The 27144-nt window shown below is 35.8% G+C and overlaps 1 protein-coding gene across 3 annotated transcripts in view; it reads right to left on the bottom strand.

The window, feature by feature from the left end:
* Positions 1–27144, bottom strand: part of CFAP69 (cilia and flagella associated protein 69) — a 66995-nt gene that overhangs the window by 22762 nt on the left and 17089 nt on the right. For all 3 annotated transcript variants that reach the window (XM_061414381.1, XM_061414384.1, XM_061414382.1), the window contains 10 exons: positions 24396–24494; positions 21261–21410; positions 20982–21159; positions 19193–19316; positions 16759–16807; positions 16541–16662; positions 13677–13893; positions 9544–9708; positions 6393–6511; positions 4604–4722 (listed from right to left, as the gene is read on the bottom strand). In XM_061414381.1, the coding sequence (XP_061270365.1) occupies positions 4604–4722; positions 6393–6511; positions 9544–9708; positions 13677–13893; positions 16541–16662; positions 16759–16807; positions 19193–19316; positions 20982–21159; positions 21261–21410; positions 24396–24494 (1342 nt within the window). The remainder of the gene's footprint in view (positions 1–4603; positions 4723–6392; positions 6512–9543; positions 9709–13676; positions 13894–16540; positions 16663–16758; positions 16808–19192; positions 19317–20981; positions 21160–21260; positions 21411–24395; positions 24495–27144) is intronic.

The raw sequence follows: 27144 nt of genomic DNA, 5'->3' as shown, positions 1-27144 counted from the left end.
AAGACATAATACACCATAACCAGGTCAGGCTTATTCAAGAAATATAATGTGATGTATCATGTAAACAGAATGAAGGAGAAATATGATACTTATATAGAACTAAGTGTTTGATAATATTTAAAGTCCTTTCATGATGCAAAGGAATAGATGAGAACTTCACTCATTTAAGTTTCTAAGAAAAGGAAAAAGATCTGATGCCTGGTATTACCAATTAAACACTGAACTTTGTTGTTACTGCTGTTCAGTTGCTAAGTTGTGTCCAACTCTTTGCGACGCCATGAACTACAGCACACCAGGCTTCCCTGTCCTTTACTATCTCCCAGAAGGCAATGGCACTCCACTCCAGCACTCTTGCCTGGAAAATCCCATGGACGGAGGAGGCTGGTGGGCTGTAGTCCATGGGGTTGTGAAGAGTCAGACACGACTAAGCGACTTCCCTTTCACTTTTCACTTTCCTGCATTGGAGAAGGAAATGGTAACCCACTCCAGGTTCTTGCCTGGAGAATCCCAGGGACAGGGGAGCCTGGTGGGCTGCCGTCTATGGGGTCGCACAGAGTCGGACATGACTGAAGTGACTTAGCAGCAGCAGCAGAGTTTGCTAAGGAGAAGGCAATGGCACCCCACTCCAGTACTCCTGCCTGGAAAATCCCATGGATGGAGGAGGCTGGTGGGCTGTAGTCCATGGGGTTTCAAAGAGTCGGACACGACTGAGCGACTTCCCTTTCACTTTTCACTTTCCTGCATTGGAGAAGGAAATGGCAACCCACTCCAGTGTTCTTGCCTGGAGAATCCCAGGGACAGACGAGCCTGGTGGGCTGCCGTCTATAGGGTCGCACAGAGTCGGACACGACTAAAGTGACTTAGCAGTAGCAGTAGAGTTTGCTAAAACTCATGTCCAACTTATTTATTACTAATCTATTATACAAAGGTATTTGAAGTTGTGCTTTAGTAAAAGACACAGATAAAGTCATTTATCTTTATCTTAGTATAATTTTGAAATATCAAATAAAAAAGGGATAAAACATCAAGTTATTTTCTGCAGTAACCACTGAAGCCCAATATATTGGTATATAGGAAGGTACTCAATACTCATGTCTGAACTTTTTACTAGGCTTAATACAGCACTTTGGTCAATAAGACTTTGCTGTTGAAACTAAAGATCAGGTTATCATGTTATCACTATATCCTTCTCTGTAGTAAAAAAGAAACTAGATAATTGATTAGCCCCATTGCCTATGTTTATCTGGAAGAGAGCTGACTATTCCAGCTCTGTATAAAATGAGAGAATTTCCAGGGGATACATCTAGTTACTTTATCCTTTGGAAAGTAATATTCATCAGAGTTTCCCTACTACCCCCATGTTTATTGCAGTATAATTGGAATTTTTAATCTGTATATAGTTTCGTATATAATTTGGTGAGTTTGGACATATGCAAATACTTGTGTTGCTATCATCACAATCCAGGTAATAAAAACATTTATCACCTATTAAAGTTTCCTTATATCCCTTTGTGTGTTTTTGTTGTTGGTGTTTCTTTTTGGTGGGGGGAATAAGACCATTGAACATATGAGATCTACTCACTTAACAAATGTTTAAGTACACAACATCTTACCTTAACTCTAGCCACTATATTCTAGAGTAGGTCTATGTGCAATGTGAGTGAGTGAGTGAAGTCACTCAGTCGTGTCTGACTCTTTGTGACCCCCTGGACTGTAGCCCACCAGGCTCCTCTGTGTGTTACACTGCAGATCTGATCTCTGGAACTTACTAATCTTGTATGACTGTAACTTTATATCCACTGAACAACACATCAAGCCTCCCTCGCTCCATCATTCTACATACTCCATCGTACTACGTACTATTATCTACTTTTACACTGGTGACTATTTTAGATGCAGTGTTTAAGAGAAATTATGTATAAGAGATATCCTTCTCTGAATGACATTTCACTTAGCATAATGTGTCCTATGTTGTTGCCAATGGTAGGATTTCCTTCTTTTTTAAAGCTGAGTAATATTCCACTGTATGTACATAACACATTTTCTTCATTCATCTGATGGACATTTCTGTTGTTTCTGTATCTTTACTATTGTGAATAGTGAATAATTATTCACAGTGAACAGCGCAGCATAGAACACAGGATGAAGCTACCTCTTCAAGATACTGATTTCGATTCTTTCGGGTATATTCCCAGAAGTGAGATTACTGGACCATATGGCAGCTCTATTTTTCATTGTTTGAGGAGCCTCCATATCGCTTGTGATTGCACCACTGTGTCTTTCACCTCTTGTTAATGTTGATTTCTAAGAACTTTATTCTTAGAAATTACAAATGTCATTGCTTCTAATTTCCTCTTTACTGTATAGTTCATTACTAGTATATAGAAATGCAATTGCTTTGTATGTTAATTTTGTATCCTGCAACTTTAATGAATTCATTTATTAGTTCTAACAGTCTTTTGGTGGAGTCTTTAGTGTTTTCTACATATTAAGATCATGTAATCTGCAAACAGATGCAAACTTTACCCTTTTTTTCTGATTTGGATGCTTTTTTTTCTTTTTCTTGCCCAACTGCTCTGAGTAGAACTTATGGTACTATGTTGAGTAAAAGCGGTAAGAGTGGGCATCCTTGCCTTGTACAGATTACATGCGAAGCTCTCCAGACCTGGACTTTTTTGGTTGGGAGGTTTTTGATTATGGATTTAATCTCTTTATTGTTACTGATCTGTGCAGGCTTTCTATTTCTTCTTGATTCAGTCTTGGTAGATTGTATATTTCTATTAATAGTTTAGGTATGTTGTGTTTTCATTTTAGTTTGCCTTGAGAAATCTTCTAGTTTCCTTTTTGTTTTTGTCTCTGACCCAATGGTTATACTAAAGTGTGTTGTTTGATTTCCATGCTTTTGTGGATTTTTCTGGTTTCCTTTTGTTATTGATTGCTAGTTGAACTCAGTTGTAGTCAGACAAGAATGATTTCCATTTTGTTAAATTTGTCTAGGCTTGTTTTGTGACCTTGTACATGACTTACCCTAGAGAATGTGCCATATGTGCTTGTAAAACAAACAAACAAAAATCTCTGTGTCTCTTCTCAAAACTACTCTAAATACTTCACTTATGGCCACCAAGTGTGTAGGTTTTTTCTATACCAAACAATTCTTCAATTCGCAGTGGACATCAACTGGGTATCCTCCAATTCAATTCAATTCTGAAACTACTACCTAGAGTCAGCATCCAGTCTCACAGGTTAAGAGCTCAGTCCCACAAGATCATGCTGCTTTCCTCCCCCCAAAATTAGATTCTAGTCCAGGTTGTCACCTGTGCTTCTGACCAACCAGATGTAGAGTAGCTCACAGAACTCGGGAAAATAGCTTACTTACTAGAGTACCAGTTTACTATACGATAATATAACTTGGGGACAGCCTGATGGAAGAGATGAACAAGACAAAGTATATAGGGAAGGGGCCTGGATCTTCCATGCCCCTCTCAGCAACTCCGCGTGTTCACTGACCTGGAAGTTCCTCAATCTCATGGTTTAGGATTTTTATAGAGGCTTCATTGTGTAGGTATAACTGATGAGATCACTGGCCATTGGTGATTAAACTCAATTTTCAGTCTCTCTCCCCTCCCTGGAGGTTGAGGGTGGAGCTGAAAGTTACAACCTTTAAGTAACTATATAGTTAGTTCCCTGGCAACCAGGCTCCCATCCTGTGGTTATCTAGGGGATTTCCAAAAATCACCTTAGTACCATAAATTCAGACATAGTTGAAAGGCGCTTGTTATGAATAAAGAAAGATACTACTTTCACCTTTATTACTCTGAAAGTTTTATAGGAACTAAAAATAAAAGACCAAATATTGTAACAAAAGATGTTCTCATTGCTCTTATTAAGAAATTATAAGAGTTTGGGGGGTTCTGTACTAGAAATGGACCAAATATAAATTTTTAAATTATAAATCACAATATTACAGTGATTTAAAAAATGTGTTTTCTGCTGTTATTGGCAGAATGTTCTACATACATCTATTAGGTCTCTAGTCATGAGGATTTTTTTTTTTTTCTTAAACAAATCTCTCATGAATTCCACCCAAATAGAACAAAAGAAATGTATAAGTGTTAATGATATATGAAACTCAAGTAATTTCCCCCAAGACAAAATTTCATAAATTGATGTTAAGAAAAGCAGTTTATTTATTATTTGCCCTTTGGGATGCTAAACTTTTTGGGAAATAATATTGACTAGGAAATACCTAATCAATTGGTTTTCAACTCTTTAAGATAAGATGAATGAGGAATTCAAGAGTCTTCATATCCTTTTGAAGGATATGAAGAATACTATATGAGTAACAGTAGATGCTTGTGTTTTCCCAGGCCAGGCCAAAATGGAAAGCATTCAAATCACAAATATAAGGATCTAAGTTTAGATACAAGAATGGTTTTTATGTTTGAGTTATGGACAAGACTACTTTCCAAGGTATACTTGTAAGTGTCATTTTTGGACTATTGAAAAGAAAAAGGCTTGTCTTTCTTCTGCAGTTTTGAGGGAAGAAAATGGATACATAGCTAGAGAGGTAATTTTCTTTTACTGTGGGCACAGCCATACTCACCAAATGCTGTCCAATGTACTATAAAGAAGTACATTATAGCCTAATCCACTCTGTAACTTCTTGGGGTCTGTTTTCATTACATGAAGAATTATATCCACTCCTTCAGTTCCAAAAATTTCCTAAGAGATTTATTTACAATTATTTCTTGAAATAAACAAATACTCATTTCCTTTCCCATTTCATTCTGTCCCATAAAACTTTTCAACTAGGAAAATACAACATTGTTAAGAAAATAGTGTGTATGTGCATGTTCAGTTGTTCAGTCATAACAACTCTTTGTGACCCTATGGACTGTAACCCACAAGAGTCCTCTGTCCGTGGGATTATCTCAGCAAGGAATACAGTACAGTAATACAGTTTTATTTTTTTAATTTTTACTCACTTTTCTCAGGAACTTAAGACAAATTATTGTAAAGTTGATCATTTTTTAAGAGAGGATACCAATCAATATGCCAACTTAATGCCCATGTATATTTTTCCTCTTTCTCTTTCTTTAAAAAAAAAAAACCCATAAGACTTGTCTCATGGTTTTTTTTTCACACTGTAGTGAATGTAGTCTAACATAATGTCAGATAAGTACCAGATAGCAACAACTAATTTAAGGGGTTAAAATTCTATTATGGAAGATTTTCTAATGTTTCCAAGAGAGAAATAATCAATAGCAGTTAAAACCTTTAATAATTTATATAACGTTATTACCAGTTAATATTTGTCCCATACTAAGTACCTTTCTTATAGTCCTGTTATTCTATTCTGGGTCCCAGTAAGCAAGACTATGAGTATTTTCCAGAAGAACATAGGCACAAGATAATAGAATATAAGAAGTTTCACCAAAGCTTGGAGCTAAGTATGTATTTACTGTTCTTTTTGCTTCTCCCTCAAATCACTGTACTGAAGCCTTCATAATTTTTAATTTTTGTATTTCCAAATCTGTATTATTATGTAAGTTATTAATCTCTGAGACTCAGAGTTTTCTAAGGCATTAAAAAGATCAAAAGGAATTAAACTCTTTTTTAACTTTTAGTTTTAGATACGAACCCAATTCAAACACAAAATAGCATTTATAATGGTACAGCCACTTTGGAGAACTATTTGCCAGTTACTTCAAAATGTAACACCTAGCTTATAATTCATCAGTTGCACTCCCAGGTATTTACCAAAGAGAAATGAAAGCATTTTTTCCCCACAAAAAGACTAGTACAGCAACTTCAATTAAAGCTTTAAACATAGTGGTCCCAAATGGAATCAGCTCAAGTGCTTATCACCAAGGGATAGAGAAACAAATTTTGGTACACAATGAAATACTATTCAGCAATAAAAAAGAATGAATTATTGATATATGCAACAACATGGATATATTTCAGAAATGGTGCTGGGTGACAAAAACCAGAACTAATAGGGTAGATAATTGGCGTGCTGCGATTCATGGGGTCACAAAGAGTTGGACACGACTGAGCGACTGAACTGAACTGATTCATATAAAGTTAAAGAATAGGCAAAACTAATTTATGAAGATAGAAATCAGAACAGTGGGTTGCCTAGAGGCAAGTAGGGGCATGGCTGCTAAGCAGCATGAAAGAATTATAGAGAGAAAAAATTCTATATATTAATTAGGATATTGGTTAAATGGATGATGTTTGTCAAAATCGAACTATATACTTAAGATCTATATACTTTATGTAATTATCGTAAGATTAAAAAACACCAACATTTATGGACATTTACTAAGAAATAGTTCCTAATGTTATGGGATTGAAAGATCTGAACAATGATTCACAGGCATACATACCTTCCCAGGAATATGATATTCACAAAGACCAGACAAAATAAGTAAAATATCAGACTGAATTTCCAGAAGAATGGCCTCTTCCTTATCATTATACTTGCTTATTGTATTTTTAAAGATTCCTGATTTGAAGAAAGTTAAAGAATGTAAAGTTATTGAACACTGTATTTTTATTTTGATCAATTACTGTTCTGAAGTTCTTATAAAATTTCAACTAGAACTATCTTTAAAAGGGTTATTTTCATTGCATGGTTTCCTAGAAGCTGTAGATAGATGATAAATAGATTCTTTGAGCTCTCAATACAATCAATATTCTGATATATATAGAATTTCTAGTACATAATTAATTGAATATTATTAAAAGCAGCCTTCTCCAACCTGATACTTCACCAAGAAATCAAAACTGTTTAAAAATATGCAGTTTCATGAGGCAAAGACACATGCCTTTGCAAATATATGACCAAAATACTGATCTTAGCTTGCCTCATCTCTTCTTGTCCTTATGATTAATAGGGTCAATTTGGAAGAGTGCCCTAAGTATGTTTTCTATTTCTGTTACTTCTTTCTGTGTTGTCTAATTATGTCTACCCAAAAGCATCTTTGACAACTGAGGTAGCAATATCCCTATGTCCTTTAAAAGTTCTTCCTTGCTTCCAATCAAAATTTTAAAAGACTTGAAAACAGTCACTTACACTGATGGAATGTCATTCACAAGAACATTTTGCTTCAAAAAGGACTTCTCCTTTAAACTTTATATAAGGAACAAAAGTCACTTTTCTTCACTTAAAGGGAATCAAAGGGAATTAGCATTAACAGTAAGGTGTGGAGCTATGTTTCAAAGTAAAAGGGCCATGGAAACTATAGCCTATTTCCATAGTTGTCCCTGAAGGGACAGTTCTTGGTCCTGTTATGGTGAATTACAGGTGAAGGATCAGAGTCTAGGAAGGCTAGTTGAGTGTGCTGGAGGCCAGGGCAAAGGTATGCCATGGACAGAAGGCCTATATTCTCTTATTAGGACACCTTCTAGGAATCCAACTTGGCTTGCCTCAGGTCTGCTTCTCTTTTCTAGATTAACTCCTCTTCTTCCTATCTGTGTACAGCTATGTCACTTTCTCTGTTATCTGTAATAAATGTTAATACTGAATTATTTTCTTAATATTTATTCTTTAACTCCCTACGTTTACCCTCCCTGTGTCCTATTTTAAATCATTAGATATATTTCTTTTGTATTTCTTCTTTCTAAAATAGCATTGTATATATAACTTCCCTAATCCAAACTACTAATAGCTCCCTGTGCTTAAAGTGGATGAAGTTCAAAGTCTATTATTATCTGCCATTCAAAACTCTTTCTAGCTTGGCCTCTGACTTAACACTTAACTTTATCTCATATTATTTATCTTCATAAAACTTTGACTCCACTTAAACTATCTCTGAGCACACTATCATGTATATTTTGGCTTCATGTCTTTGCTAATGCTGTCCCCTTGTGTGAAAGACCATTTCTTTCTCTTTTTTCCTCTTGAAACAGCCTTACCTTCACACCCTTACTCATAAAGTTTCCTGTTAAGATTGCCCAGCCTTGAAAACTACCCTGTGCCATTTACTCTCTGTACTACTCACTAGGTGCTTTACTGATGGTGCAGGGTAACTCATATATCTTTCTATGACGTATATCTTTCCTTTTGTTTCCATTAAGGCAAGGTCCTGAGAGTTCTGCTCTATACATATTTATGACATCAGTGCCTAGACAACAGGTGTATAAACATTTGTGTTTACAATACAATTACTATTTGTTGAACTTATTACTACTACGGAGCCCTCTGTTAGACTCAGTAAGAGAAGATCCCTACCTCTAGGAACTCACATAATAAAGATCAGTTTCTTTCAAGATAAAGGGATAAGGTCCTAAGAAGAAAAGAACCCTTGCTATTTGCTTTTCCTTCCCCACTTACCACCCAGGTAAGATTAAGACTTCTTCCTGGATATATGGAAAACTGTATTCATCCTGTTAGGCTGGGGCCTTAACATTGAATTCTACATAATGAAATGTGCACAGAAGAGATAAAATCTACTTTCAGGTTTGGTCATCCTAAGTAAACTCATCAATACAGTGAATGTTTTTGCCTAGCCCCTTTTTTTCAAAATCCTCATTTGGTTTATTTGTAATAATATTAGAGGGTACCACCCCGATCCAGGCTTCCCTGGTGGCTCAGCTGGTAAAGAATCTGTCTGCAATGCAGGAGACCTGGGTTCAATTCCTAGGTTGGGAAGATCCCCTGGAGAAGGGAACAGCTACCCACTCATTGTTCAGGCCTGGAGAAATCGATGGACTCTATATAGTTCATGGGATCGCAAAGAGTAGGATATGACTGAGTGACTTTCACTTTCATCCCAATCTACTACTGATGGAAGAGTGGGCACTTGTCTTAACAGACAAGAAAGTTTTTGAGTAAGCATTTATAATTAACTGACATCCAGCAAATTATATCACTTACCCATGTGGCAGTCACTGCACATGAATATGATTAATATAAGTCTTACTTCTCAAAGTCAGGAAAGGTTAGGGCCAGAGAACTATTTATTATTTTTTTAATAATAAAAGGCATAAAGTTTTAACTTTAGGGGTTCTCAATTTTTTGAGAACTCAATTTTGAGCTCACATGTATGAATGCTGGGGATAAAGTGACTTGGCATTGTCAACTCTAAGTTAGAAATTAAGGATATCCTGATATTTCACACCAGAAAGCCTATGTAAATTTCTGAATACACCAGTGTACCAGTGTTCTGGTATGTCAAATGCACTGGAAAATGTAATGTTTTCCTCTTTTAAAATGACTCCAAAAGGCCTGGCCAAAAAATGGTGATCTTACTACTAACAGAATGAGACATAACAATAGTCGATTAAAAAAAGGATAAAGATAATCCTAAATGAAACCATATCTGAATTAAATAAACAAATGTTTAAAGGATAAGTAATCCTGATGTTTTAGTAAAGACAAACTAATTTATACCAATAGTATGAAACAAAAATCAAGAAATATTCAGGAGTTTGTCAGCTATCAGACAAAATAAATGTATAGAAAAACATTTCAAACAAAATTTCTAATTTATAAGAATTCTACTTTCATCAGGACAGAAACATGTTGTGTTTTACCTATTAGTTGCTGAATTGCTCCGTTTTCACACAGATCCTTGTTTATAGTATCATTCTCAAGGTAGACCATGGCTCTCAAGAGTCTTAAACTGTAACGCATCTGGGCAAACTTGTTGCCACGGCCACCTGCACCATGAAAACTGTTACCATGACTAAAGAAGGAATCTGTAGAAAAATATTAATAGTTTAGTTTACATCAAGAAATTTGGATATTATTTCTGTCTATATAAGTTTAAAAAGATGGTAAAATTTTGTCATACTTCAGGGTTTTTCTTTTTAGGGAAGTAAATGTGATTTCAATTCCCCTCTTCTTTCTATTTACTGTATACAAATATGTATTTTTAAATTTTACTCAAATGTATCATTATTGCATGTATCTTTTGTCATTTGTTTTTTATTAACTCAACATTATGTTTTAAAAATTATTCACATGGTTACAAGTAGATGGAGATCACTCAGTTTTAACTGTTTTCCACATCCACATTATAAATAACAGTTTATCTGTTCACTAGTACAAACTGCTAAGATGATTCTAGTTCATGTCCTCTTGTTTCCACAAAGTGTTTTGCCTGTGACACCAGAATCCTGTAGGGTACACCCACATGGAGTTCTACTCAAGTTGCCAGATTGTTTCCCAAAGTGGTTATATGAATACAATGTATAAAAATAGATTTTTTTTTCCTTGATCTATTAAATGTGAAATGGTAGTTCACTGTTATCTTAATTTGCAGAGCAATTACATTTCCTCTGTAGTGCAGCGGGGTTGAGTGTCTTTTAATTTTCTTTTTTTGAAAATTTGAGATTTTCTTCAAAAATTTTGAAAATTTTTCTTGGCAAACCTTATTCTTTGTCTACTCTAATGAGTTATTTTCTTTTTGATATTTAAGAGTTCTTTATGAGCCTGAATTCCAATTGTTTATCAGTCAGAGGGGTGAATAAATATCTTCTCTCAATTTGTAGATTGTTATCTTATTCAGATTCTGTCATTCTGTCACACAGATATTTCTGTTTTACAGTAATTGATACATTTAATAATCTTTTATAATCTTATAGTTTAAACTCTTCTGTTTTTTAAAAAAATCTTTTTTCACCCTATTATCATAGAGATAATTTCCCATGTTTTCTTCTAAGATTTTTTACAGTGTTTTACATTTAGGGTTTTAGTTCATTTTGCAATTAACTTTTTAAAACAAGTTGAAAAGATCTAATCTTTATTTTTCTCACAGAGGGCCGACTGCCCGAGCACTATTTTTCTCTCATTGATTGGCAATATCATCTCTGATAATGCCCACCTCCCATATATTCCATTTCACTGGTCTATTCCAAGTTTAGTACATTATAATTTTAATTACTCTAGCTTTATGGTCAGTCTTGCTCTTTCTTGGATATAATATGCATTCTTAGAAAGGTTCTTTTAGAGGTACCTTTTTGTTTGGTGCTAAAAAAAAAAGTTCAAAATACTATTCTCAGTAATGTGTATACGTTTAAGAATGTGCATTCTGGAACTAGACTCCCTGTATTAAATCCTGGCTCTGCTACTTACTATTTGAAAGGGACAAGTTATTGAACTCCTCTGACTGAGTTCTATCCACTGACCTACAGGGCTAATAACAGAACCTATAAGTCCTAGATTTGTTTTGAAGCCTAAACAATTTAATATTGTTGAAAGGGTTAAGGCCTACCTCACAGTAGGTACTAAATAACTGTTAGCCATCAGGGTTCCTTTGGTTAAGCAGCATTACCTTTTGCTTTTCTTTGGTCTCATAGATTTTTATAAATATAAATTATATAAAGGAGATGCAGGAGAATTGTTTTATTTAACGTGCAGGAAAGATTGAGGGCAGGAGGAGAAGGGGATGACAGAGGATGAGATGGTCGGATGGCATCACTGACTCAATGGACACGAGTTTGGGTAAACTCTGGGAGCTGGTGATGGACAGGGAGGCCTGGTGTGCTGCGGTTCATGGGATCACAAAGAGTCGGATACGACTGAGCGACTGAACTGAACTGAATTTAACATGACAATTTAATAACTCATCATATTAAAAGCTAGAGAAAAAAAATAAGCCATAGTTTTCTCTCCCTCATTGATAAATGAGTGCTATTCCTGATCTAATAAAAATTCACAATGTAAAATTATTTCCAAAGCAAAGTTACTACCAGAAAAGAAAGCAGTATCTTCCGTATAAATTTTTTTAAAGAATATATTTCCCTTCTAAGAATTATGAGAATTGAGATGAAATAGTCATATAAATTATGGCTCTTGTTAATTTAGCAGACAATATGTGGCTAGAGATCTAGATTTGAAGCTCCATGAAGGTAGGATTTTATTATTTTGAATATAAATGTTTCTTTAGCAGATAAAACAACATATGGTAACTAGTAGGCATTAGAAAAGGCAGAGGAACCAGAGATCAAATTGCCAACATCCGCTGGATCATCAAAAAAGCAAGAGAGTTCCAGAAAAACATCTACTTCTGCTTTATTGACTATACCAAAGCCTTTGACTGTGTGGATCACAATAAACTGTGGAAAATTCTGAAAGAGATGGGAATACCAGACCATCTGACCTGCCTCTTGAGAAATCTGTATGCAGGTCAGGAAGCAACAGTTAGAACTGGACATGGAACGACAGACTGGTTCCAAATAGCAAAAGGAGTATGTCAAGGCTGTATACTGTCACCCTGCTTATTTAACTTATATACAGAGTACATCATGAGAAACGCTGGGCTGGAAGAAGCACGAGCTGGAATCAAGATTGCCAGGAGAAATATCAATAACCTCACATATGCAGATGACACCACCCTTATGGAAGAAAATGAAGAGGAACTCAAAAGCCTCTTGATGAAAGTGAAAGTGGAGAGTGAAAAAGTTGGCTTAAAGCTCAACATTCAGAAAATGAAGATCATGGCATCCGGTCCCATCACTTCATGGGAAATAGATGGGGAAACAGTGGAAACAGTGCCAGACTTTATTTTTTTGGGCTCCAAAATCACTGCAGATGGTGACTGCAGCCATGAAATTAAAAGACGCTTACTCCTTGGAAGGAAAGTTATGACCAACCTAGATAGCATATTCAAAAGCAGAGACATTACTTTGCCAAGAAAGGTCCGTCTAGTCAAGGCTATGGTTTTTCCTGTGGTCATATATGGATGTGAGAGTTGGACTGTGAAGAAGGCTGAGTGCCGAAGAATCGATGCTTTTGAACTGTGGTGTTGGAGAAGACTCTTGAGAGTCCCTTGGACTGCAAGCAGATCCAACCAGTCCATTCTGAAGGAGATCAGCCCTGGGATTTCTTTGGAAGGACTGATGATAAAGCTGAAACTCCAGTACTTTGGCCACCTCATGCGAAGAGTTGACTCATTGGAAAAGACTCTGATGCTGGGAGGGATTGAGGGCAGGAGGAGAAGGGGATGACAGAGGATGAGATGGCTGGATGGCATCACTGACTCGATGGACGTGAGTCTGAGTGATCTCTGGGAGTTGGTGATGGACAGGGAGGCCTGGTGTGCTGCGATTCATGGGGTCGCAAGGAGTCGGACACGACTGAGCGACTGAACTGAACTGAACTGAGGCATTCAATAAATATTTGTTGAATGACCAATTTCAATATTATAGGACTTAATATAATTATTGGATAGGTCTAATAATACAAAGAATTTAAATCAGTTTAAATGAATGATTTCCTTTACTGAAAGGTATGCATCAGGTATAGCTAACATTTACTAACGTCTGACTCTAAATGAAATCTCAGACTTTTTTTTTTAAACAGAATTTAAATATATTAAAATCACTGAAGGTGAGAGCAACATTTTTAGTTCTCCTTTTAATTGTATTTCTTTTTGTATACCACCATTCAGTTGAAGGATTCCCTGGTGGCTCAGATGGTTAAGAGTCTGCCCGCAATGCGGGAGACCCAAGTTCTATCCCTGGGTTGGGAAAATTCTCTGGAGAAGGAAATGGCAACCCATTCCAGTATTCTTGCCTGGAAAATTCCATGGACAGAGGAGCCTGGTGGGCTATAGTCCATAGGGTGGCAAAGAGCTGGACATGACTGAGCGACTTCATTTTCACTTTTATTCAGTTGAAATATGTAAATTGGAATTTTGACAGGAATCTGAAAGCCCACTTACCTTCGTTATCACACCATGCTAGAAATTCAAGGACTTGAGCATTTCCCTTATAGAACAAGTACTCGTCTATTAAAAAAGGAGCCACTGATGACAAAGTGGCAATTGCATGCAGCTGTAGTTCTTCATACTGTGCTGCAGACCATTCAAGTATTTTGTGTTTCTCAGGCCTTTTAACATAGGTAAACAAAGCCAAAATAACTTTGCCATCAATTAATAGCTACGAGAAAGGCAAAAGTACTATGTTAGAAACATAATTAAAACAATTTAAGGAAATTTAATAAAAGATTTCCAATTTGATGTGTTATTGATGATGATTTCAAAATATTTCCTTCCTAAAGATTCCAAGCTATGTTAAGTACCAAAAACTAAAAAACCAAAACCCAAACTCAATAATAACAACAGTTCACTATGATCCCCCTTTCTGGGCTATGCACTCTATGGCTGACAATAATACATAATAAGTAGTAATTAAAAAATCTATATTACTTATATATGCAGTTTCTATAACTGTAGAACTGCTATAACATAGCTCCTGCTTATGATAAAACCACAAGAGTCAAAAATTTGGGGCAAATAAGCTGGTGGTTATTTCTGCCTTCCTTGCTTTTCTAAAAAAGAAACCTTTTAGAAACTCAATTGTATATTTGAGTTGTATACTTTAAGAAATTGTACACTTCAAGAAATCAATTTTGTCTGAAGTTATGATCATGACTACAGCTAATTTTTAAGCACAGGCAACAGAACTTATATAAGTACTCTAGTTTGTATTGAATCCATGATTTCAATAAAAATAAAAAGTACAATGCTATGATAATATGACAATCAAGTTAATATTATAGTTGATTCTGACTGATACATATTTATGGTTCACAAGATAGTAACACACCATGTGCTATATTCTATTCAATTTTCTTTTCATCTGGCATTATTCTACAAAGACATTTTCACAATGGTATCTATGGATTTTTCTGAAATTTATATTATTCCACATGGAAAGAGCACAAGATTTAGAACTGAGAAAGCAAAAATAACTATTAGTTCTAGCATTGCTATATTAAGTGAATAATTTTTTTTTAAATACTCTGTGAACTGTAAGTAATAGTACACATATTCATTATCACTACCACTACTGAGCCACAAACACAAACATATGACAGAAAAAAAACTGATTGATTCCACTGCTTACCTCTGTGCTTTAAGTAACTTACCATAACCTTTGTGCCATTTGACTCTGTATCTGTCATTTTAATAGTTATATGATACTCCATTGCAATAATAAAACACATTCTATTGATTTTCTACATGACATTTCAGAAAATACATTTAGGTTCTACAGAGTACATGTTTTTGATATGAATAATAAAGTTATAATTACAAAGACAGGCTTTTTCCTGAGCATTTTTTGGTATATTCCTCAAAGTGGTATTACCAAAAATTTTTCTTAGCTCTTTTAATCCTCATAATAATTTCATGAGATAGGTATTTTTTCCATTTTTAAATTGAGATAACTGGAATTGAGATAAGCTAAAATACTTATTCAAGATCACATTACTAGAAAGCAAAGAAACTGGAGTCTACCTGACTAAAGCCTTAATCACCATACTACACCACTTTTATATTACTACTAATAATGTTAATAGACTGAATACCTCCCTGGAACTGGAGTTTTAAGACTAAAATGAAATTTAAACTAATGTAGTAGTATTAACTAAACAGATGGAATTGTTAATAAGTAGTCATTTTTTTCTATTACCTTTTACAAAGCCTTTATCTCAGTCTCACAAGAGACGGAGGAATTGAGCCTCAGAAAGTTCAGGTGACTTTGCCAAGGTCATATAGCAAGTAGATGATAATACAGACTGAAATTCATTTCCAGTGTTCTTCAAATTACATCATGCTTTATTTAGGATATAAAGTATTAAGATAATCCATGGGTAATATATATATGAGTCAGTCACTCATATATCCAACTCTTTGTGACCCCATGGACTGCGGCCCGCCAGGCTCCTCTGTCCATGGAATTCTCCAGTCCATAATATTAGAGTGGGTAGCCATTCTCTTCTCCAGGGAATCTTCCTGACCCAAGGATCGAACCCAGGTCTCCCGCATTGCAGGTGGATTCTTTACTGTGTTAGCCACCAGGGAAGGCCGAGTGTTTATATATGTGTGTGTGTGTGTGTACAAAGAAGTTAGATTTGTGTGGAGAAAAAGCAGGGTCATAGGGCTTGAAAGGGGCATCACAGAGATGAGCAATTCTTCTAGCATTAAATCATCCCTTATTACTATGGTCAGGGAGACTATTAGGCTGGGTGGGCCTATATGGATTGCCTTTCATATTATGTTCTCTTTTTAGCAGCTCTAAATATATAAATAAATCTCCCAGGTTCTCCTGCTTTTCCTTGACTTGATTTTAATTTAGGTAAAATCACTATTCATTAATAGATATGAAAAATTTTGAAAAGATGAAATTCCAGTGAGTAAGAGTTTGTTACTTAGGCAATGGCACCCCACTCCAGTACTCTTGCCTGGAAAATCCCATGGATGGAGGAGCCTGGTAGGCTGCAGTCCACGGGGTCGCTAACAGTCGGACCTGACTGAGCAACTTCACTTTCACTTTTCACTTTCATGCATTGGAGAAGGAAATGGCAACCCACTCCAGTATTCTTGCCTGGAGAATCCCAAGGGCGGGGAGCCTGGTAGGCTGCCATCTATGGGGCCGCACAGAGTCGGACATGACTGAAGCAACTTAGTAGTAGTAGTAGTATGGTAAACACATGGGCTGATGAAAGATTTGCAGCTGTGACTTTTAAAAAATTATACTACAAAGTGAGACAATTTAAGTTTTTGTTTAGATTACTTTTTACCTGTATAGTAGATAAATCTTTACATAAGATCACAATTATATTAAACAGCAATTTCTTCAACTCAAAATCTTCATAGGAATTAGAAAGCTTAAGACCTTTTACCAAAGGATTTTGACTTTTAACTGTGAGGGAGAAAAAAAGGAAAAGGAAAATAAAAGCTGAAATGATGTATAAGACATATTAAGATAATTATAACTTGAAAATTTTATGGTTTTTACCTTCATTAAATGTCGCAAATAATATCAAATCTCTGGTAAAGCCAGACTCCTAATAAAAATACACAAAAGAAACATATGAATTAGTTATATGGAAATTAGGTTACAGATTCCCATATTTACCTAATATTTAAGTATATTTGTCACATTCTCCTTGTCATTGATTTGAATTCATAAGGCACTAATAATAGGAAGGGATGAAAGCAAGAAAATAAAAGCATATAGCCAGATAAGCCTGTAATTTATTTAATATTAAACTTAATTTTGTAGGTCCTAAGAAATATTTTACATTATTCTATGAATATTTTATAAGATGCTGTTTAAAATTTGTTAGGAACCTAAAAATGTTTTACTACAAGTTACTTATGTAATTCATTATCCACAGCTTCAATTGACTAAACAAGGAAAGAAAATAGTTATTTTCAACAGCTTTTCTTCTTAACACCCCCCAGTTTCCCATCCTGACATCAACTACTCTCATATATGAAAGGCTTGGTCAAGAGAAAACAAACAATTCCTATTTAACCCAAAAAGCCCTGAAGAATGACGAGAACTGCAAACATTTCAGCATGAGGGAACTCGTTCCTGACAGAGATATTCTAGGTGGACTTTGTACATTAGGAAGAATTTATAAGACAAACTTTGGGCTTTTGAGCTTGCAACTATATATTCCTACTACTTTAAGATCTACCTGTTTTCTTGAAAATGTGAAGATGTTATGCCTGTTGATTCACATTCATGGAATTCACCCAAGTGTTTGCAAGGATGCTAATGAAGATTTATTGACTGACCAAAGGCTTCCACAGAAACATAGGTCTACCTACATATTGCAGCCTTGACTAGGAAGCTATGTAGGTAATGAATGAAAAAAATGACTTTTAGACTGAGGCCAGGCCCTGCACCTTAAAGAGATGCTAAAATTCAGGGTAAACCTGTAATCTTAGTGGTTTGAAGAACTAGAAGACAGAGGCAATCACAGACAACCTGTGGGATAATATCAAAGAAATTAAGTATAATCAGTTTCAGAAGGACAGGAGAGAGAGAATGGGGTTGGAAAAATATTTAAAGAATTGTGGTCTCAAACTCTCCAAGTGAAAGTGAAAGTGTTACCTGCTCAGTCGGGTCGACTCTTTGAGACCCATGGACTGTAATCCTCCAGGCTCCTCTGTTCATGGAATTCTCCAGGCAAGAATACTAGAATGGGTAGCCATTCTCTTCTCCAGGGGATCTTCCCAACCCAGAGATTGAACCTGGGTCTTCTGCATGGCAGGCAGATTCTTTAGCATCTGAGCCACTGAATCACTGGTTTTTCCTTAAATTTACATATTCAGGAAATTTAAATCAAAGTTAATAAGTAAATTTAAAGGAAATCAACACTGAATATTCATTGGAAGGATTGATGCTGAAGCTGAAGCTCCAATACTTTGGCCACCTGATGCCAGGAGCCATCTCATTGAAAAAGACTGATGCTGGGAAAGATTGAAGGCAGGAGGAGCAGGGGATGACAGAGGATAAGATGGTTGGAGGGCATCACCAACTGAATGGACATGAGTTTGGGCAAACTCCAGGAGATGGTGAAGGACAGGGAAGCCTGGCGTGCTGCAGTCCATGGGGTCGCAGAGTCAGACACTGAACAACAATAACATATTCAGGAAGACCTATGAATCTCAATCAGGGCAAATACAGAGAAAAAATAATATCTTGGCACATTATAGTAAAACTTCTGAAAACCAAAAATAGAGTGAAAATCTTGAAAACAGTCAGAGGACAAAGTGATACATTTTACATAGAACAGCAATTTGAAATAATGACTGCTTCTCATAGGAAACAATGGAGGTCAGAAGACAGTGGAATGATATCTTTAAAGTGCTAAAACAGAAGAAAAATTGCATCTAGAATTCCATATTTTGTGAACACAGATGTCAAGAATTAAAGTTAATTAAAGCTATTCCAAGATACAAGAAACTAAGAAAATTTGTTGCTAGCAGTCCGCAGATCTGCATCACAAGGAATGGTGAAGAAAGTTCTTTGGGTGAAAGGAATGATAACAGTTAGAAACTCATATCATCAGGAAGAGATGAAAAACATCATGAATAGTAAATATTGAGTACATGAGGAAGATCTCAGCTGTCCAAAGGGATGCAAAGAAGAATTGGCAGACTGCAAGTATACTGGTGACCATAATGATATAACCTGGTATTTACAACAAAGTACATAAATATTGGGAAGATCCCCTGGAGAAGGGAAAGGCCACCCACTCCAGTATTCTGGCCTAGAGAATTTCATGGACAGTCCATGGGGTCACTCAAAGAGTCAGACATGACTGAATGACTTTCACTTTCACATAAATGTTACAACACCGTTTAGGACTCCTTCCTGCCCCCTACACCCACCGCTTCCACAATTAAAATTAAAATGCAATTTGATTTATACTTACAATCATTGGTGCCCCAGGATTTTGAGATATAATTGTTGTGATCACTAATATGTCGTTTCTAAGCTGACGATCATAATGACTAACGCCTCTTATAAACAGATTTTTAAATACTTCCTTCAAAGCCCTAAAAAATAAAATCATATCTTTAAAGCCATATTTCTATGGAAATACTCAAGTATTTCCCACCAAAATCTCCCTTTTTTATTCATTTCAAAATATTTCTAATCTTTTCTCTTTCCAAATCTACCTGTAATTCACTGAGGGAGCAAATAAGAATCTCTCAATCGAGTCTATACATGGTGGTCAAAGTGACTTTTCTAAAATAAAGATTCAGTTACATCATTCTTCTTTCTAAAATTACTTAAAGGCTTTTTCCTTTGTCCTCAGGATAAAGTCCTACCTCTTTACCATGGCTTATCAGGCCTTCCATGCTATGATCTCTGCTAACATCATTAGCTTCATCTTTCACCATTCTACCCTGTATTTTCTCTCTTACTATATTGAATTTCTTTAAATTTTTCAATTTTGCTAAATTCTGCTTTCCCTTCTCTTCCTCTGTCTAGGATGCTCTCTACATGCAAAACTCTTGTGTTGCTAACTCACATTTAGCATTCAGATACCAGATTAGGGTTTGTTATGAAGTGTTCATTAACTCTCCAAATACGGGTTAGGTTCCCTGTACAATGGGCATTTGTCACTTTATCTTCTAGGACCTGCTTGCTCTTCTTATGATAACAGTATCCTTATTTTTATTTAGGCAGTCACTCTTACCCCACTTCTGTTTCTCGTGATGCTGCCTTTAACTAAAAGGAAGCTAGTTAGAGCATTCCTTCTTTCTGTCACTAGTAATTCACTCTGGAATGGGCATGTGGTCAGCACCAGGTTAGCAGGAACTCAGAAAAGTTTTCTTTGAGCTTTTGGAACAGGAAGCCTTCTCTTCTGCTTGGTTTGGGGTTGTGATGATGTGATTCTAGACTTCTTGGGTCTAACCATATGGATCTTGAGACTTAAGCCAACACAGTGGAAAACAGTGAAGAGAGATGAAGCTGGCTCAAGTCCTGATATTTGCTGAGCCTTGAATACAGCTGCACATGAAATCAGTTTTATCCTTGACTCTGTAGTTACATGAACTCATAAATTTCCTATTTGGTTTAAATCAGTTGAGTTAGGGGTTCAGTCACTTGCAAACAAAAATGTACTGATCTACCCTCTTCTGGAGAACATGAAGGACCTTGCAATAATTCTCTTTCATAATGTTTAGTATGCTCTCTTTTAGTTGCCTATTTACTTGTCTCTCTTAACGTAATACAAGTGCCACGAAAGCCATGGCAGTATAGAGACCACCTCTATACTGTTTCCAGTTGTACTTCCACAGCCTAGTACTGAACTTGGTACAGAGCAGACAGTAATTATTTGATAAATCAATGAATAAGTCTCACTCATTTTATTGCTAATTCTTACTGCAATATCTGGAAGAGAGTAAATACTCAAAAATAGGTTTACTAAATGAACAAATGAGAGAGTCCTTTTAAATATCTAATTTTACTTTATATATACTCAAGGACACAATTTACTTTTGTTAACAAGCTACTTTAAATGTCTTCCACATAGAAAGAAAAGACTTGTTATTATGCAAATACATTTATACCATGGTACAAAAAAAAGTCCTGAAACATAGCTATCACATGAATCAAAAACCTAATTGAACACAAATTTAAACAGAGTTTAGTTATGTCACCAGCTATCATTTTAAGGCTAAAAACATTCCTATCTAACTCCATATACTTACAGCAAACATTTCAAGTTACTAAGCTGTTGTATGATTTCTTCTTTTGAAGATTTTTCCAGTAAGTTCCAAAGTATTTCAGATGAACGAAATAAAAGTTGTCCAGAGGGATCTGGGTCATTGAGGTGAGCACAGATTCCACTGGCTGCTTGTGCTTTCACCATTAAAGTACAATTAACTTCTGAAAATAAATTCTAAAATTGTTTTATAGACTCGACATTATTAGATAAAAACAAAAATAGTTGAGAATGAAGTGTTCAGTTATGTACGTAATATACAAACCAGAAGTTGAGAGATGCTGCAGAGCTTTAAGTACCCAAAGTTTCTCAACAAGTTGATTTTCAAGCAACTCCAATGACTGGATCATTGTTTTTGCCAGTTCTCCAACTTCAGCCATTTTAATCTTATATGAGGAACTAGCCTGCTGGTAACCTAACAACAATTAGTGAATAATATGTGCAATTATTTCACATAGAAATCATCTACATTAAACAAACAAATGAGTAATTTATCACTAAACAGCAACAACAACAACAAAAATTTTTTTAAAGTATATGGCAAAGGGTCGGATACAACTGAGCAACAGAACTGAACTGATATGGCATTTTAAAATGGGATAGCACGGGGCAGGCAAATTTACTCTATAATAGGCCAGGTAATAAGTATCTTAGGTTTTGTAGCCTATAAGGTTTCTCTTTCAAATATTCAACACTGCTACCATAGCACGAAAGCAGGTATAAACTGTATAAAAATAAGTGGGCATGGCTGTGTTCCAATAAAAGTTTATTTACAGAGGGCTGGTTTTGGCTCAGGATCCATAGTTTGCTGATCCCTAGTGTAGAATTTGAAATAGGACCACAGTTTTAGAGACATATCTTAAATGCTAAAATGAACATTATTTCTTGTCTCTAGATATACTTTTCCATAAATGAAAATGGCACAATTACAGATACTAAATGTATTCATATTCAATTCATGACTTTAGTGCTTTCAAGGAACCACAATTATGCAATTTGGTGATGTAATTTGGCAATGAAAATATAATGCTATTCTGATAAATGCTAGTGAAATGTAATGGTATTTTAAGGAAGTATGATTCTTGGTGATAACAGCCCCCATGAGCAACACCACCACCTCTCCTTTGACACAGCTGCACAGGTGGTTGCCCAACAATCTCTCAACTCAAGAGAGATTAAATACACAGCAGAGGGTACCTGCTTACTTGAGATGCAGTTATTTTCTCTCGTAGTGATATACTATCTACCTCCCTGATTTCTTGACTTTTGAGACCAACTAGATTCTTTGCCATGGTTCTGAGACGTCTGTTATTTCATCTTTATGCATTTGATCTTTAGCCCCGGACATGGCCCCGTCCTTTGCTATGATGGGTTCTCTATGGTATGCCCTAGCTACTCACTTTAGGTATATAAAAAATATAAAGAGGAAACCAAAAGTTGCATAATTTCATCATTCAGAGATAACAACCTTAACATTCTGGTATATTTCTTACAGTACTGATATTTTTAATGTATCATATAATTTTAACAATACACTGTATGTAGAATTTTATATTCAATTGTAGCCACTAAACATTTTATTGTAAGCCTTTTCTCATTCTATAAAATATTTTCCCAAATCATGGTTTTATTTGCATAATAGCCTGGTTGCATGCCTGTACTTCATGCTTACTGTATCTTTATATATTTAGTTTACATTTATATAGAAGGATATTGTAATATTAAGGCTCATGAACCTGATTCCTGTCCCCAGGGATATGTCTCATACAATTGCCCTACTGATGACTTCTCAGCTGTGGTCCCAGATATCCAGCCATGCCATCACCTGAAACCAACTGTGTGACAGCTACTGAGAGCACTGCCTAAGGTTTCCAATATTCAGAGCCTGGTTAAATTAAGATCAGCCTCACTTTTCTGTACCTTAACTCCTCTGTCTTATCTTATACATCATTTGTTTCCTTTTTTTTCTATCTTAAAAAGACAGTGTATATATTGCCTAGGTTAACCTTATGTTTGTACTCTTAATTCCATCCTCTCATGCTCTGGGAATTTCTTCCTCTCATTTTCCACATACTAGCTTCTTGTTTCTCTGCCTATAGGGGAAAAAGAAGTTTTCCCCTATCCAAAAAATTATGAATGAAACCAAATATCTTCTTTGATTTTGCTACCAGTTGAGTTGTTCTCCATCTTCCTTCTTTTTCTTCTCCATCTGATCTTAATATATAAGTCTGCATTCACTGCCTCTATTCTCACAATCCTTTCATTCTTTGGTCTTGTATCTGTTCTATTTATGGCAATAGTTCCACCAAAGATGTACTAGAGTTTTCCAGATATCACATCAATTGGTACTTTGACTCTTCAATTACAGAAGCCTCTACAGTATTTGACATTAGGACTACTACTTCCTTCATCAAATATTTTATTCACTGGCATACAAGACATGACGATCTTTTGCTTTTCATCCTCCACTTTGAACCTTCTGTCACTGCCAATTTCTTTGGATCGTTTTTTTCCCCCTGGATCTCAGTATGGGCCCTCTCCATGCTGTTATTCTTGGTTCTTTCCCATGTATGTGTTTTATCTCCTGGGAAAAACTCAAGCATCCAGATGGTTTCAATTTTCATCTCTATTTGGGTGAATTCCAAACCTGTATTTCCATTAGTATTCAGTGTCTACTATCTATCAAACACTTCCTCCTGTTTATCTCATTGATATCTCGAATCTGAGAGTTAATAATCTCTCTACTCATTTCTTCACTTCAGATGTCTTCCCATTTTCCCCTATTCTAAGTAATCTTTTTTTCCTACCAGAGTCTTATTTTCACCTATCTTAAGGAAAAGAGAACTTTAAAATGTATTTTATATCTTCTCTCCTTTCCTAAACTGATTATAAATTATGGAAACTATGAAGGTAGGAAATATATCCTAAAGTAACATTATATCCTCCATATTGCAAGTGCCCCCTGTCTTGATACTACCCATTTCAGTGTGACTCATTTTATCATTATATATTAAGATCCCTTAGCTGTAACGTGCAGAATTCTTTTTCCAGAAGTGGTGGAGAATGGTATTAGCTTTGGGGATCTAACATTATAAATGTTAGAAAATAATAATATTATCAACAGTATTAAATTACATTAATAGTAATAATTATAATTAAACTAGTTTGGGTTTAACCTTAAAAATTCTGTTATAAATATTTAACATCAGAATATCTAAAGTTGAGAAAAACATAATTTTTTTGTTTAAAATGACTGAAGAGCTTGAGACTGCCAAAAAAGACTGTTTTTGATGTGTTGCATTTATGATCCCCACTCTGTCTTTACAAGTTCAAAGAGAAATGAGAATGTTCTGTTTTATAAAGACACAAGTTATTACTGAAACAGTATTGAAAACTTTACCTGTAATATGCTTTTTTGGTGGTTCTGCATGATAAAAGTCAATAATACACTTACAAATTTGAATCCTCAATTCAGAATTTTGTATTTTCATTAAGTCACCTGTCAGAAAGATGAATGAATGCTATTTAATAACAATGACATATGTTTATTTACAGTTTTAAGGATAAAGTGTTAGTAACATGATTATTAAAATATCATCATCAGAGATTCAAACTGGATCATGTAATTTTAAATACATACATACACACACACACACACACAAAACACCCTATCTATCCTTGTACCACTTGGCCAACAATCAACTCAGCCTTTCCTTCCCAAGAAGAAAAGAATGGTATTTAGCAGCTAGAACAAGATTGCCTAAGATTAAATACTGCTTGACCACTTCAGTTCAGTTCAGTTCAGTTCAGTGTCTCAGTCGTGTCCAACTCTCTGCGACCCCATGAATCACAGCATGACAGGCCTCCCTGTCCATCATCAACTCCCGGAGTTCACCCAAACTCATGTCCATCGAGTTGGTGATGCCATCCAGCCATCTCATCCTCTGTTGTCCCCTTATCCTCCTGCCCCCAATCCCTCTCAGCATCAGAGTCTTTTCCAATGAGTCAACTCTTCCCATGAGGTGGCCAAAGTACTGGAGTTCCAGCTTTAGCATCAGTCCTTCCAAAGAACACCCAGGATTGATCTCCTTCAGAATGGACTGGTTAGATCTCCTTGCAGTCCAAGGGACTCTCAAGAGTCTTCAACACCACAGTTCAAAAGCATCAATTCTTTGGCACTCAGCTTTCTTCACAGTCCAACTCTCACATCCATACACGGCCACTGGAAAAACCATAGCCTTGACTAGACGGACCTTTGTTGGCAAAGTAATGTCTCTGCTTTTTAATATGCTATCTAGGTTGGCCATAACTTTCCTTCCAAGGAGTAAGCGTCTCTTAATTTCATGGCTGTAGTCACCATCTGCAGTGATTTTGGAGCCCCCAAAAATAAAGTCTGACACTGTTTCCACTGTTTCCCCATTTATTTGCCATGAAGTGACGGGACCAGATGCCATGATCTTCGTTTTCTGAATGTTGAGCTTTAAACAAAATTTTCACTCTCCTCTTTCATCAAGAGGCTTTTTAGTTCCTCTTCACTTTCTGCCATCCTACTGCTTGTATAAACTTGTGTCTCAGTTTTCTCATCCATAAATTGGTATAGAAATAGTTACTACTTTAAAGATTGCTGTGAGAATTAAATGAGTTAGCCTGAGAAAAGGGCTGAGAGTTTTCCTCCCTAGATAGAGAGTCAGTAATCTATTGCCTCTAATAATGTATCCTTTGCTTAGAAAAGTTCCAGCTGAGCTCTGCCCCCTCAGTTTAGTGACAGACTGGAAGATAGTGTTTCTAGGCAGTCTTTGTCCTGCTGGTAATAATTTTATGTTCAAGTTATTGTGGCAGGGATGGAGGATAGGGAATATTCCTTTTCAGTCATATCTAAACAACTTCTGAATTGGCTTTAGCCTATACTTCAAACTGGATTGCATTTGCTCTGGCGAAGTCCTCCAAGTATGATCCCTAAGAGAATCTGAAAATGATCAGTGGGATTCTGAAAATGATCCATGCCTTCTGGGCACCTGCAGAACAACTGCAGTCAGGAGTATCAGCTTCAGGATGGAAAAAGATCTGCTTGGATTCTCTGAGGGAAAGAGATAATTAGATGTCCCTTGAAGATCTGTGTTTTGCATTAGGTCCTGCATAATGTTTATCTCTGAGGGTAGTCAGTGAGTGGGTAAGCAAGTGGACAGGAGGAGGGAGCATGAAGGAGACAGCCTAGCTTTAGGAGAATCTATCTGCAAAAACTAACACTGGAGAAAAAAAAAAGACAGGCTCGAGATTATTCTCTTAATTTTGGGGGACCCTCCTTTGTGGTTGAAAACTATGTTTTGAAACAATTAGGCAATAGGAACAACTAAACTTTTCCAACAAAATTACCCAAGCCAAGTTTATGGGAAATGCTAAGATTTCTTGTCTGTTTCACTATCATTTTAGTTCCTGTAAGTTCAGATCATCTTTCATGGTTTCCTGTTTTACAATCTCAGGGTGGAGTACCAACTTTTTCCTTCGTGTTTCCAGAATCCTGCTCTTAAGTGGAAAAATATCTATTATTTAGGAGAAAAAGTAATATAATTCACTTTTATAAACAGCACAAGTAGAAACTGGAAATTATTAGTTAAAATGAATATCCTTTTTTCAAAACTTTGTATTACAATTTAGTTTCAACTCATGTTTCCAGCAATTAATAAAGGACAGAACAGCAGTACTTATTGTAAGTAATCAGTGAAAGGAGTTCATTTTTTAGCTAAGAGTTCATATTGCCCTCAAATGAGGCAATAACATGCTCTGTGGGCAGGCATTCAACAAACAGCATACTGACACAGTAAGAAAGGGCTATGTATTTATTATACAAATGCATATTTAAAAGTAATAAGGGCAACAGAGAGTTTTTAAATGTTATCAACCAAACCAAATCTACACATTTTAATCTGTTAATAACTATCATATCCTCTTCCGGGTTGGCTTCTCACTGTAAATTTCTACTGATGATAGAGATTCATAGAATTAAAGTTTCCCATTAGTTTCCAACCTGCCTGTTCCTTAAGGTCATCTTATCTAACTCCCCATGTTTATTCTAATATCCTTCTTCACCCACTGTAGGCCACAATAATTCCTCCCAAAGTATCTACAGATGAAGACTATGAAACTTTATT

Source organism: Bos javanicus, chromosome 4 (assembly GCF_032452875.1).
Source record: "Bos javanicus breed banteng chromosome 4, ARS-OSU_banteng_1.0, whole genome shotgun sequence".
In the NCBI taxonomy this organism is placed as follows: domain Eukaryota; kingdom Metazoa; phylum Chordata; class Mammalia; order Artiodactyla; family Bovidae; genus Bos; species Bos javanicus.
This window is presented reverse-complemented; position numbering and strand designations above follow the sequence as displayed.